The sequence below is a fragment of the Pseudophryne corroboree genome, chromosome 3, assembly GCF_028390025.1.
Source record: "Pseudophryne corroboree isolate aPseCor3 chromosome 3, aPseCor3.hap2, whole genome shotgun sequence".
Classification (NCBI taxonomy): Eukaryota; Metazoa; Chordata; class Amphibia; order Anura; family Myobatrachidae; genus Pseudophryne; species Pseudophryne corroboree.
This window is the reverse complement of record NC_086446.1, coordinates 84448248-84461956: the sequence shown is the minus strand read 5'-3', so window position 1 is coordinate 84461956 and position 13709 is coordinate 84448248. Positions and strand designations below refer to the sequence as shown.

General features: G+C 42.7%; 1 protein-coding gene across 1 annotated transcript in view; it reads left to right on the top strand.

Moving 5' to 3' along the window:
- Positions 1–13709, top strand: part of LOC135057187 (uncharacterized) — an 826406-nt gene that overhangs the window by 745346 nt on the left and 67351 nt on the right. Inside the window, 4 exon segments of the mRNA XM_063963085.1 lie at positions 8849–9433; positions 10001–10153; positions 10346–10767; positions 11102–11768. Of these exon segments, the coding sequence (XP_063819155.1) occupies positions 8849–9433; positions 10001–10153; positions 10346–10767; positions 11102–11768 (1827 nt within the window).

Genomic DNA, 13709 nt, shown 5'->3' with positions numbered 1-13709 from the left:
TAGGGATAAATTCTAGGCCCACCAATTTAAGGCAGGTTGGATCCCCTGATGGCACTCACTATAATGTTTAGATACACTATGTGTTTGAATTTGATTGAGAATATTTCTATGATGCTCTAGGAATCTTGTCTTAAGGGTTCGGGTGGTTCGACCTACATACTTTTTTGTACATCCGCATGTCAATAAATATATTACATAGGACGTTTCACAATTTATGAAGCTTTGAATTTCATAGAGCTTTTCATTCGGATCATCTATCTGGATTCTTTGAGTTTTATTTTGAATCTAGTTGCAGGTAATACATCTGCTTTTGCCACATTTGTAGCACCCCTTTGGAATGTTATGTGGCTTTAACCAATCGCAACCTCCTATGGCACCGCCTACAGGCTCTGTAGAAATTTTTAAATGGCTTTGTGCCAAAAGACTTTTTAGGGATTTATTTTTACGGAAGATAAAGCGTGGATTCTGTGGCAAATATAAAGACAAGTGAGTATCTTGTTTTAAGATATTATAGTTTTTAGAAATAATATTCTGAATTTCACTGTGGCAATTATTGAATGTAGAAATAAAAGCAACCTCTTCCTCTCGATTAAATCCCAGTTCCTCTTTTTTCTTATTTGATGTCAATAGTTGATTTCTTTCTATTTTCCTAACCTCTTCCAAAGCAGTACTAACAAGGGATACCCTCTAGTAATGAAGGAATTAGACATTGTTTTAGCCTGGTTTTCTAAGGAAGAAAGATCCGGAACAATTCTTTCTAATACGTAAAAATTGGCTCTTCGGGATACTCCTCTTCCAGGGCATATGGTGGGCACTTCTAAAATGTAAATAGGCATCAGTGCCAACCTCCTTAGAAAAATTTGAAGTGCAGATCTTATTATTGTTAATCTCAAAGGATATATCGAGAAAAGTGATTTGTCTCGGGTGATAAGTGTGGGTGAATACCAAATTAAAAGTGTTCGAATTAAGGTGATCAACAAATACCTGTGCTGAAGTACTGTCCCCATTGACTGAAAAACACCAGAAATTCCTGCTGGACTCTATACTTTTTATACTACAGCGCAATTATTTTTTATTTCTCAACACTTTTTACCTTCAGGTGATGGGAACGGCCATGGGAACCAGGTTCGCGCCCAGCTATGCCAATCTCTACATGGGCGAGGTTGAAGAACAGCTCGTGTGGGGAGGCGGCTTTGGCGCGAGCCTGGTTCTCTATGGCCATTACATAGATGATTTATTTTTTATTTGGAATGGGGACAGCACTTCAGCACAGGTATTTGTTGATCACCTTAATTCGAACACTTTTAATTTGGTATTCACCCACACTTATCACCCGAGACAAATCACTTTTCTCGATATATCCTTGGAGATTAACAATAATAAGATCTGCACTTCAAATTTTTCTAAGGAGGTTGGCACTGATGCCTATTTACATTTTAGAAGTGCCCACCATATGCCCTGGAAGAGGAGTATCCCGAAGAGCCAATTTTTACGTATTAGAAGGAATTGTTCGAATCTTTGTTCCTTTGAAAACCATGCTAAAAAAATGTCTAATTCCTTCATTACTAGAGGGTATCCGGAATCCCTTGTTAGTACTGCTTTGGAAGAGGTTAGGTAAATAGAAAGAAATCAACTATTGAAATCAAATAAGAAAAAAGAGGAACTGGGGTTTAATCGAGAGGAAGACAAGACACGTGACCGCATTGTAAAACCACAACAGGAAACTGAGTCCTTACTAGCGCTAACATGCGCTACGATGGCGGAAGCGAGTCACGCGAAAGCGTCACGTGACCGCACACAGTTGCTAAGCAACGCCGCCGTAGATCTTGTTTAGAATCAAGACACACGGCGGACCTGAATAATAGGGAGCTACCAACAACGTTATGTAAGCAGAGTACTAATTAGGATACGACCTGATATTACTAACTGCTAGTTATAAATGTATTAAAAAACGGGAAGTGTGGCTTATTTATGACCCGGAAGTAACTACACAGTTGCTAAGAAACAATATATAAATAATGGTCACATGGTCATTATCTGGCTTAACCTGGAAGTAAATTTGGTAATGTTAATATTAAAATTGACCTTTTTTAATATCAAAAGGTTGTTTTGCCCTGCTGAGTCTATAATGTATTAAACTGAAGTGTAAAATATATGAAACATTATGTGTTTTTATGAAAACTAAGGTTAATTAAAATGGATTCAATGAACAGGAGTGGACTAATGAAGTACCACTATAGGTATAAATACCCTGTCTTAGCACAAGATAGATCACCTTTGAAAAAGCTGCAGGACCTACAGCAAAACACGTCAGGTGTTATTCCTATCATCGACCACGTGCTACATTACTAATGCCCAGACCATACTGGACTTCTACAACAAACTATTTGGTGAATGGACTTTATTCCAGGTTGATTTGAGACCTATCCCGCAAGAAAGGCTCTGCATTCTGGTGAGGACCTAGGACTACGGTACCAACCCTTAATTGAAGGATTTTCCAAAGGGACCCTTTCTCCTCCAGCGGCACAAAAAGCGGTAAAGTAATTGGGACTGTGCTATCAGCTCCTAAAACCATCTATGTCCACACCAACTGTTGTCCAGTTATTATCAAAAGGAACGGACATTATCGATTGAAAAGCCCTGTCGGTGATTGTGTTGATTTTTATTATTATTTTTATTAGAGTATTTTTATTAAATGTTGTAAATCCCTTTCATCCAATCCATCTTTGTCGGTAGTGTATACATGTTAGCGCTGCTACTTTCTTGTGTTTTTATGTTCTATGGTTTACAGGACTGACTAATCCTGTGTTTTAGCAGCAGCATTAGAACAGTGACCCGGTCTGTGCCTAAGTACCTACCTTGGTCATTTTTTCTTGCATTCGCACTTAGTTTTGGTTTGGGCAGCATGGGTTGCTTTTCTAATTTTACAGATAGACTCAGCAGGAGGCAGTCATATTTCTCTAGATGGGATAAACCCATTGATAATAAAACTACTAATCATGAAGGCCAATTAAGAGAGGAGTGTTTGAAACTGGAGGATTTATTAAAATCTGAAATTAGGCACTGGTTGGATACTGTTAACATGCAAAAATATATAGACAAAAAAATTATCCCCAGAGGCCTAAGGCTTTCTAAACCCGCCATTTTTCAAGACAACGAGGAGTATCAAGAGAGGTGGAATTCACTATTGGATAAATGTTCCTATAGCCTTATGGAACTTGTAATTGAATATAGGACACAAAAAAATAGAAATATAGAAACAGAAATTGAAGCTCTTAAGATCAAATTAGAGCTCCATAGTCATAGTAATGAATTTAAAGAGACGAAGCCACTACAGAAAGGTTCACAAAATTTGAAAAATCTATAATTGAAACTAAATGTAAAAAGTTCCAACGTGATGTAGAAGATTATCAATCTGATTGTGTTAGATCATACAGACAACAGAGGGATCCAAGACCTCAGAAATACCATCCTGAAACAGAAAGTAATATATACCAACATAGAGCCCCTTATAGGAATAAGCAGCAGGAGACCCCCAGATTTATATAACGAAATAGGACGAGACAGGTGCAACAGACATATGGGCCATTTTCAAAGTACCCGATGAGAAGAAAACCCTCTGAAGGTGAAGAAATTAGGACACCAATAAGAGAACATAGGACACCAATTAGAGAATTAGGAGCTAGACCAAAATCCCTTGTGGAAAATTCATCTCAACACGATTCCCTTTTTTTTTAGAACAGGGCAGAAAGGGAATCCAGTACAGAGACAAAGAGTGGCAGGGAGAATCATCAAAAAGAAGGAGAAATGTCAGCGAAGGGGAAGGAGAGTAGGTAGAAAGGAAGCACTCAAGAAATTAAAAGCTCTGAGGAAAAAAACACAGCCCCAAACCGTATTTAACTTGTCTTCTAAGAAATTAACTGAAAATGAAATACAAGTATTAAATAAAGGTTTAAAAATTCTCCTCCACTGCTTCCCCCAATATTTTTAATCTTTTTGTTGAATTAAACCGTTTTGTCAGGACACACTGCAGAAAAAAATATTTAGCAAAACAAGCTCTCATAAAAAACAAGGATGATTCCTATCCAATAGTTCTTTACACAGAAGACACAGTAGCCTTAGAAGCATTAACTGACCTTCTAGAAGAAAACCCTACTAATACAACAGAAACAATAAAAATATTTGATATCAATACGAGACAGAACAAATTTAAGAATATATAAGAATTTTACCCTATAAAATCAAAGGGATCAAGCATTGATAGTTTTTACAAAACCACATTAGATGACTTTAAAAGTCTCTGCTCCAATACTTTAAAAATGTCTAAGAAACGTAATAACCTCAACAAATGGGAAAAACGAGCAGTACATAAATTAATGAAAGATAGTTCCATCATCATTAAACAGGCTGACAAGGGGGGAGGGTTAGTTATACAAGACAAAGCTGACTATGTGAAAGCTCTTAAGACAGTTGAGTGATATTACTTTCTATAGAACACTACACAAGGACCCTACAGCTGGCTTTTTGGTGGCAATTTGGGATCTACTCACCAGGGCACTAGATGATATTATCATCTCCAAGGATGAATATCACTTTCTTTTGTGTGCACACCCCACAGTCCCTATTTATTATCACCTTCCAAAAATCCACAAGTCCCTCACTACACCCCCTGGTCGCCCTATTATTTCAGGCATTAACTCCCTCACCTCTAATTTGTCACAATATGTTGATTCTTTTTTACAGTCACGAGTTCCTACACTTAAGTCACATATTAAAGACACAACACATTTTCTCAATTTGATTGGAGACATTGAGTGGAGGGAGACATATGCTTTCCTCACACTCGATGTACAAAGTTTATATACTAATATCCCTCATGAATTGGGGGTCAGTACATTGGCCAAAAGACTAAAGAAAGATGGTGACTTGACTGAAAAACACCAGAAATTCCTGCTGGACTCTGCTGGATGGGAACGGCCATGGGAACCAGGTTTGCGCCCAGCTATGCCAATCTCTACATGGGCGAGGTTGAAGAACAGCTCGTGTGGGGAGGCGGCTTTGGCGCGAGCCTGGTTCTCTATGGCCGTTACATAGATGATTTATTTGTTATTTGGAATGGGGACAGCACTTCAGCACAGGTATTTGTTGATCACCTTAATTCGAACACTTTTAATTTGGTATTCACCCACACTTATCACCCGAGACAAATCACTTTTCTCTATATATCCTTGGAGATTAACAATAATAAGATCTGCACTTCAAATTTTTCTAAGGAGGTTGGCACTGATGCCTATTTACATTTTAGAAGTGCCCACCATATGCCCTGGAAGAAGAGTATCCCGAAGAGCCAATTTTTACGTATTAGAAGGAATTGTTCGGATCTTTGATCCTTTGAAAACCAGGCTAAAAAAATGTCTAATTCGTTCATTACTAGAGGGTATCCGGAATCCCTTGTTAGTACTGCTTTGGAAGAGGTTAGGAAAATAGAAAGAAATCGACTATTGACATCAAATAAGAAAACAGAGGAACTGGGGTTTAATCGAGAGGAAGAGGTTGCTTTTATTTCTACATTCAATAATTGCCACAGTGAAATTCAGAATATTATTTCTAAAAACTATAATATCTTAAAACAAGATACTCACTTGTCTCTATATTTGCCACAGAATACACGCTTTATCTTCCGTAAAAATAAATCCCTAAAAAGTCTTTTGGCACCAAGCCATTTAAAAATTTCTACAGAGCCTGTAGGCGGTGCCATAGGAGGTTGCAATTGGTTAAAGCCACATAACATTCCAAAGGGGTGCTACAAATGTGGCAAAAGCAGATGTATTACCTGCAACTAGATTCAAAATAAAACTCAAAGAATCCAGATAGATGATCCGAATGAAAAGCTCTATGAAATTCAAAGCTTCATAAATTGTGAAACGTCCTATGTAATATATTTATTGACATGCGGATGTACAAAAAAGTATGTAGGTCGAACCACCCGAACCCTTAAGACAAGATTCCTAGAGCATCGTAGAAATATTCTCAATAAAATTCAAACACATAGTGTATCTAATCATTATAGTGAGTGCCATCAGGGGGATCCAACCTGCCTTAAATTGGTGGGCCTAGAATTTATCCCTAGAACACTCCGTGGGGGTGATAGGTTTTGAAAACTGTGTAAGCAGGAAGTCCCGTGGATGTTCAGGATGAACAGCATTTTCCCTGAGGGACTGAATGAGTCAGTAGAACTCAATACAGTCATTTGAGATATTTCCAATACCCATAGTATCCCCTTGAATATAGGAGGGAGGGAGATATGAGAACTTGGGGGTTTCTTTGTTCTCTTTCCCCTATTCTTTAATGGACTCTAAATGAACTGTGGGTCCCAGGTTATATAAATATATATTTAAAAAAAATAGTTTCACTCCAATAAATGTGAGGTCAATGCAAAAGAACTATTTATTGTAGAAATCCTTAGGTACCATTATTGTGAATTTTAGATGCACCTACTGTGGATCATTTACATATATGTTTATGGGGCTTCTATACTAAGGCTGTTTACATATGAATTACATTTTCTGTGAATGGTGTGCACATATACATATTTTTTATGGCTTCTATATTAGAGATCTCTTATTATGAACTCTGAATAAAAATTACTGAAGAGAATTAGCTCTACTTTAGAATTATAAGCTGCATATGATATTAACTATTAATAACATGTGTTCCGCAATGTAGAAACGAATGTAATTACATCATGGTTGGAAGGCACTATCATTATAATGCTTTGCTGCTAGGCAACATTGTGTTGTTGTCAGGAACCACAGTTCACGCACTGCTCGCACACGCCACTTACCGGTACGCTGGTGTATTCTGTGCTGCAGATCAGCCACTGGTGCTTTCAGTAGTTACTAGCATGATTTCCACTGACTCTGGCAGAGTCACATGATCCAGAGTCACATGATCCAGATATCCAGGTAATTACTTCCTGGTTCTGTGCATGCTGCTGCTGCTGCCGGCAGCAACCAATCAGCATCCTTCTGGGGGGATATAAGCAGGCTTCCCAGAGTCCTCATTGCCTTGAACAACTTGTCAATTCTCCTGCAAGTTCTCCAGCATCGCTCTCAAGGCTCCAAGCTTGCTCCAGAGATCCGTTTACCTGTGTCCTGCTGTACCTGCCTTTCCTGGTTACTTACTTGCTGCCAGAGACTTCCACTATCTCCATCTCAGTGTGTTACCAGTCTGCGGTGCTCAGCCCAGGATTCCTCTCACAGGCTCCGGATATCCTCAGCTACCCAAGCACTCCAGAGTTCACCATCTCCGATATACTTACTTTTTCATGTCACCATCGGACTCACCATCGATGGTTAAGCACTTCAGTATAATCCGGTATTAAGCATCCCTGTATACCCGAGTGTCTCACAGCCTCCACAGAGGAACCTGAGCAGAGGGCTGCGACCTGCCCATCAGGCGCAGCGAAGACCATATCCCCTGGCGGGGGTCACTGGCGAAAAGCCCTGGCGAGTTAGACTCCGCGCCTCTGCTTCAGGTCTGGCCAATTCTCTGTGCTCACTGTGTAAACTTCCGGAGTGCTCCAGCATATGACTTATCCATATCTCAAGCCACCTAACTTCTGCCTCCCTGCGCCCTCCACTGGCTCAGCCAGGTCATTACCGGGAACACAATCAGACCAGCCCCTGACAGATTGTTCAAGGCCGATGGACTCGGCACATGACCACAGTGTGGGCCCAGCGGCTCTTCAGGATGTTATTTCACGAATAGAGACACAGGAAGCCACGCAGCAGCAAGTCACTACCTACCTACAGGAAGTGTCCACTCACTTGGATGTTCTCCAGCAGTCACTCAGGTCACCTGCCCCTGTAGTGTCCACTCCACCAGCTGCTCATTCTTCTGTGTCTGTCTCTCACTTACAGCTTCCTGCTCCTAATAAATATGCTGGCAACCCCAAGCTCTGTAGAGGATTTCTCATTCAATGTGATATCCAATTTGAACTACAACCACAGAATTTCCCTTCTGCTAGGACCAAGATAGCTTACATTGTCTCCCTGCTAACTGATTCAGCTTTAAGTTGGGTATCACCGCTGTGGGAAAGGTCTGACCCTTTACTCACTGATTACGTCAAATTTGTTTCCGCATTCAGACGCATGTTCGACGAGCCAGGTCGAGCAGCGTCCACCTCTACAGAGATACTCCGTATTAAACAAGGCCCCCGTCCCATGGGACCGTTTGTAGTCCAATTCCAGACCTTGGCTTCCGAATTAAAGTGGAACAATGAAGCACTAACTGCTGCTTTCTGGCTAGGAGTTTCGGAGCGCATTAAGGACGAGTTGGCTACCCGTGATCTTCCAGTTCAGTTAGAAGATTTGATCTCCCTGTGTGTCAAAATAGACCTACGTCTCAGAGAGAGGTCTAGAGCGGCAGGAAAAAGTTTTCTCCAGAGTTTCTTCCACGCCTCTGCATCGTCCAGTTACTGCTAGTACAGAAGAACCTAAGCAAGCAGGTAGATCTAGGCTCTCACCGGAAGAACGATCTAGGAGGCAAAAAGAGAAATTGTGTTTGTATTGTGCCGCTTCCGGTCACTTTATCGGGTTCTGTCCTGAGCGTCCGGGAAAACACCAAGCCCTAACCTGCAACGGGGGAGTCAGGTTAGGCCATTTAATAAAGTCTCCTCCTTCTCCTGACTTTGTACTTCCAGTTACCCTTGTGACTCCAGCAGGTTCCTATCACGTCCCTGCCCTGGCGGACTCTGGGGCAGCAGGGAACTTCATTACCTCAGACCTTGTCAAAAAAAGTAATATTTCAGTCTCGTCATTGTCTCCACACCTCTATTTGACTGCAGTCGATGGTAATAAAATTCTTGGCAGTAATATCACACATCAGACAGCTTCTGTTACCATCCAAGTGGGAATTCTTCATCAGGAACGCATTAAGTTTCTCATCATTCCTAAATCTTCTTACGACATTGTGCTAGGGTTGCCGTGGTTACGACTCCACAATCCTCGCATCAATTGGGCCTCACTTCAGATAGAGGAATGGAGTGATTATTGCCAGAAGCATTGCACCAGTGAAGTAACTCCTATCCGGTCTACTAAGATTAAGCCCTTGCCTGGCCTACCCACAGCATATGAAGAATTTTGTGATGTTTTCAGTGAACAGGCTGCTGATGTGTTACCTCCTCATCGTAAATGGGATTGCCCCATTGACCTTCTTCCCGGAAAGTCCCCTCCTAAGGGGCGCACATACCCACTCTCTGTACCCGAGACTAAAGCAATGTCCGATTACATTCAGGAAAATCTGCAAAAAGGTTTCATCCGCCCTTCCTCCTCTCCCGCTGGAGCAGGTTTCTTCTTTGTGAAAAAGAAAGATGGAGGCCTACGTCCCTGCATTGATTACAGAGGCTTAAACAACATAACAGTCAAGAACAGTTAGCCTCTTCCTCTCATAACTGAGCTGTTCGATCGTGTCAAGGGAGCAAAGGTCTTCACCAAATTGGATCTCAGAGGAGCATACAACTTAATCAGAATCTGTGAGGGCGATGAATGGAAGACAGCTTTCAACACCAGAGATGGGCATTATGAGTACCTTGTAATGCCCTTCGGATTAAGTAACGCTCCTGCAGTTTTTCAAGAGTTTGTGAATGATATATTCAGAGATGTATTATACAAATTCCTCGTAGTATATCTCGACGACATCCTGATATTTTCCCAAGATCTCCAAACCCATCGCAGTCAGGTGAAAGAAGTCCTGTCCCGTTTATGTGCAAATAAGTTGTACGGTAAACTCTCCAAGTGTACCTTTGAAGTACCCTCTATACCTTTCTTGGGGTACATTATCTCCGGCTCAAAATTACAGATGGATCCCGAAAAACTTGAGGCCATCAACGGTTGGTCCCAACCAACTACACTAAAGGCTGTCCAGCGCTTCACTGGCTTTGCCAATTATTACAGAAAATTTATCAGGGGATTCTCCACGCTCATCTCTCCAATTACAGCCCTGACCAAAAAAGGAGCAAATCCCGCCGCCTGGTCTGAAGAAGCCTTGTCCTCATTCCATCTGCTAAAACAAGCCTTCATCTCGGCACCTATTCTCCAGCAACCACACCCTGATAAGCCCTTTTCCCTTGAGGTTGATGCCTCTAATGTGGGTATTGGCGCAGTGCTGTCCCAGACCGCGGAAGATGGGAAGCAACATCCATGCGGGTTTTTCTCACGAAAATTCCTTCCTGCAGAGAAAAACTACTCCATTGGCGATCAAGAGTTGTTAGCGATCAAGTTGGCATTGGAAGAGTGGAGGTACTTGTTAGAGGGTGCCAAATTCACTGTAACCATTTTTACAGACCACAAGAACTTGCTCTACCTCCAAGCGGCCCAATGCCTGAATCCTCGCCAAGCCCGCTGGTCATTATTCTTCTCGCGTTTTGATTTCAAGATCTTGTATCGTCCAGGCTCCCAGAATGTAAAGGCGGATGCGTTATCACGGTCCATGGAGGAAAATGTTCAGCCTCATGACCAGCGTCCCATCATCAGTCCCACTGCCTTTGCCACCACTCACGTGTCTCCTGTGCCACCTCCAGGGAAAATATATGTGTCGCCTGAACTTCGGCCGAAGTTATTATCCTGGGCTCATGCCTCACCATTTTCTGGTCATCCTGGGGTTCTCAAGACACTTGAACTTGTTCGTCGCTCTTACTGGTGGCCCAAAATTAGGAAAGACGTCCAAGATTTTGTGGCCTCTTGTTCCACATGTGCCCAACATAAAGTACATCGCCAAGCTCCTGCAGGTGCTCTACTCCCATTGCCCATTCCTACGCGTCCATGGACACACTTATCCATGGACTTCATCTCAGAGCTCCCAAAGTCCCAAGAGTGTAATACCATCTGGGTAGTGGTGGATCGATTCTCAAAGATGGCACACTTTATACCACTCACCGGTCTACCTTCGGCTCCCAAGCTCGCCCAAATATTCATACAGCATATTTTCAAGATTCATGGACTTCCTACAGAAATTGTCTCTGACCGTGGTGTACAATTCGTAGCCCGCTTCTGGAAATCCCTTTGTTCTGCCTTACAAGTGAAGTTAAATTTCTCCACAGCGTACCACCCCCAGTCCAATGGGCAAACGGAGAAGGGCTACGGGTTATTCACCATTCTATATTGTGTACGGTCAACATCCGCGTCCACCTAACTTCGAGGCGCTACCAGCTTTAGAAGTGCCAGCTGCATCTTCTACACTCAAGCACTTCTCTCTAGTTTGGAAAAATGTCCATGTCTCGCTCAAGAAAGCTTCCAAGCGATATAAAATCTTTGCTGATCGCAAACGGCAAGCTGTTCCTCTGCTGAAACCTGGAGACAAAGTTTGGCTCTCCACTCGGAATCTACGTTTAAGGGTTCCTTCCATGAAGTTTGCCCCTCGATTCATAGGCCCATACTCCGTGGAACAAATGATTAATCCTGTGGCATACAAGTTAAAACTACCAGCCTACCTGAGAATACCTAATTCTTTCCACATCTCTTTGCTGCGGCCTCTCATTCTTAACCGCTTCCAAAAATCTTCCCCTGAGTCCCCCAGAGTCTACACCCGTCGAGGAGTTGAGTTCGAGGTCAATAAAATTGTGGATTCTCGACAGAGATATGGGCATATCCAGTATCTTATCGATTGGAAGGGCTATGGCCCAGAAGAGAGAAGCTGGGTTAATGCCTCTGATGTTCACGCTCCTCGTCTGATCTCAGCCTTCCACAGGGACAATCCTTCCAAGCCTCGTGGGTGTTCGGTGCCCACCCTAAAAGGGAAGGGTACTGTCAGGAACCACAGTTCACGCACTGCTCGCACACGCCACTTACCGGTACGCTGGTGTAGTCTGTGCCGCAGATCAGCCACTGGTGCTTTCAGTAGTTACTAGCATGATTTCCACTGACTCTGGCAGAGTCACATGACCCAGAGTCACATGATCCAGAGTCACATGATCCAGGTATCCAGGTAATTACTTCCTGGTTCTGTGCATGCTGCTGCTGCTGCCGGCAGCAACCAATCAGCATCCTTCTGGGGGGATATAAGCATGCTTCCCAGAGTCCTCATTGCCTTGAACAACTTGTCAATTCTCCTGCAAGTTCTCCAGCATCGCTCTCAAGGCTCCAAGCTTGCTCCAGAGATCCGTTTACCTGTGTCCTGCTGTACCTGCCTTTCCTGGTTACTTACTTGCTGCCAGAGACTTCCACTATCTCCATCTCAGTGTGTTACCAGTCTGCGGTGCTCAGCCCAGGATTCCTCTCACAGGCTCCGGATATCCTCAGCTACCCAAGCACTCCAGAGTTCACCATCTCCGATATACTTACTTTTTCATGTCACCATCGGACTCACCATCGATGGTTAAGCACTTCAGTATAATCCGGTATTAAGCATCCCTGTATACCCGAGTGTCTCACAGCCTCCACAGAGGAACCTGAGCAGAGGGCCGCGACCTGCCCATCAGGCGCAGCGAAGACCATATCCCCTGGCGGGGGTCACTGGCGAAAACCCCATGTGAGTTAGACTCCGCGCCTCTGCTTCAGGTCTGGCCAATTCTCTGTGCTCACTGTGTAAACGTCCGGAGTGCTCCAGCATATGACTTATCCATATCTCAAGCCACCTAACTTCTGCCTCCCTGCGCCCTCCACTGGCTTAGCCAGGTCATTACTGGGAACACAATCAGACCAGCCCCTGACAGTTGTCAGATATTGTCTGTGAAGATGATGTCAGATACGATCACGTGACCAAAAGTACTGAGAACAGAAGAGCTATGCGCTCCAACGGGCGGAAATAAACAGAAGATGTGTGTCACGATGACAAGTCACGTGACCGCATTGTAAAACCACAACAGGAAACTGAGTCCTTACTAGCGCTAACATGCGATACGAGGGGCGGAAGTGAGTCACTCGAAAGCGTCACGTGACCGCACACGGTTGCTAAGCAACACCGCCGTAGGTCTTGTTTAGAATCAAGACACACGGCGGACCTGAATAATAGGGAGCTACCAACAACGTTATGTAAGCAGAGTACTAATTAGGATACGACCTGATATTACTGACTGCTGGTTATAAATTTATTAAAAAACGGGAAGTGTGGCTTATTTATGACCCGGAAGTAACTACACAGTTGCTAAGAAACAATATATAAATAATGGTCACATGGTCATTATCCGACTTAACTTGGAAGTAAATTTGGTAATGTTAATATTAAAATTTGGCTTTTTTAATATCAAAAGGTTGTTTTGCCCTGCTGAGTCTATAATGTATTAAACTAAAGTGTAAAATATATGAAACATTATGTGTTTTTTATGAAAACTAAGGTTAATTAAGATGAATTGAATGAACAGGTGTGGACTAATGAAGTACCACTATAGGTATAAATACCCTGTCTTAGCACAAGATAGATCACCTTTGAAAAAGCTGCAGGACCTGCAGCGAAACGCGTCAGGTGTTATTCCTATCATCGACCACGTGCTACATTACTAATGCCCGGACCATACTGGACTTCTACAACAAACTATTTGGTGAATGGACTTTATTCCAGGTTGATTTGAGACCTATCCCGCAAGAAAGGCTCCGCATTCTGGTGAGGACCTAGGACTACGGTACCAACCCTTAATTGAAGGATTTTCCAAAGGGACCCTTTTTCCTCCAGCGGCGCAAAAAGCGGTAAAGTAATTGGGACTGTGCTATCAG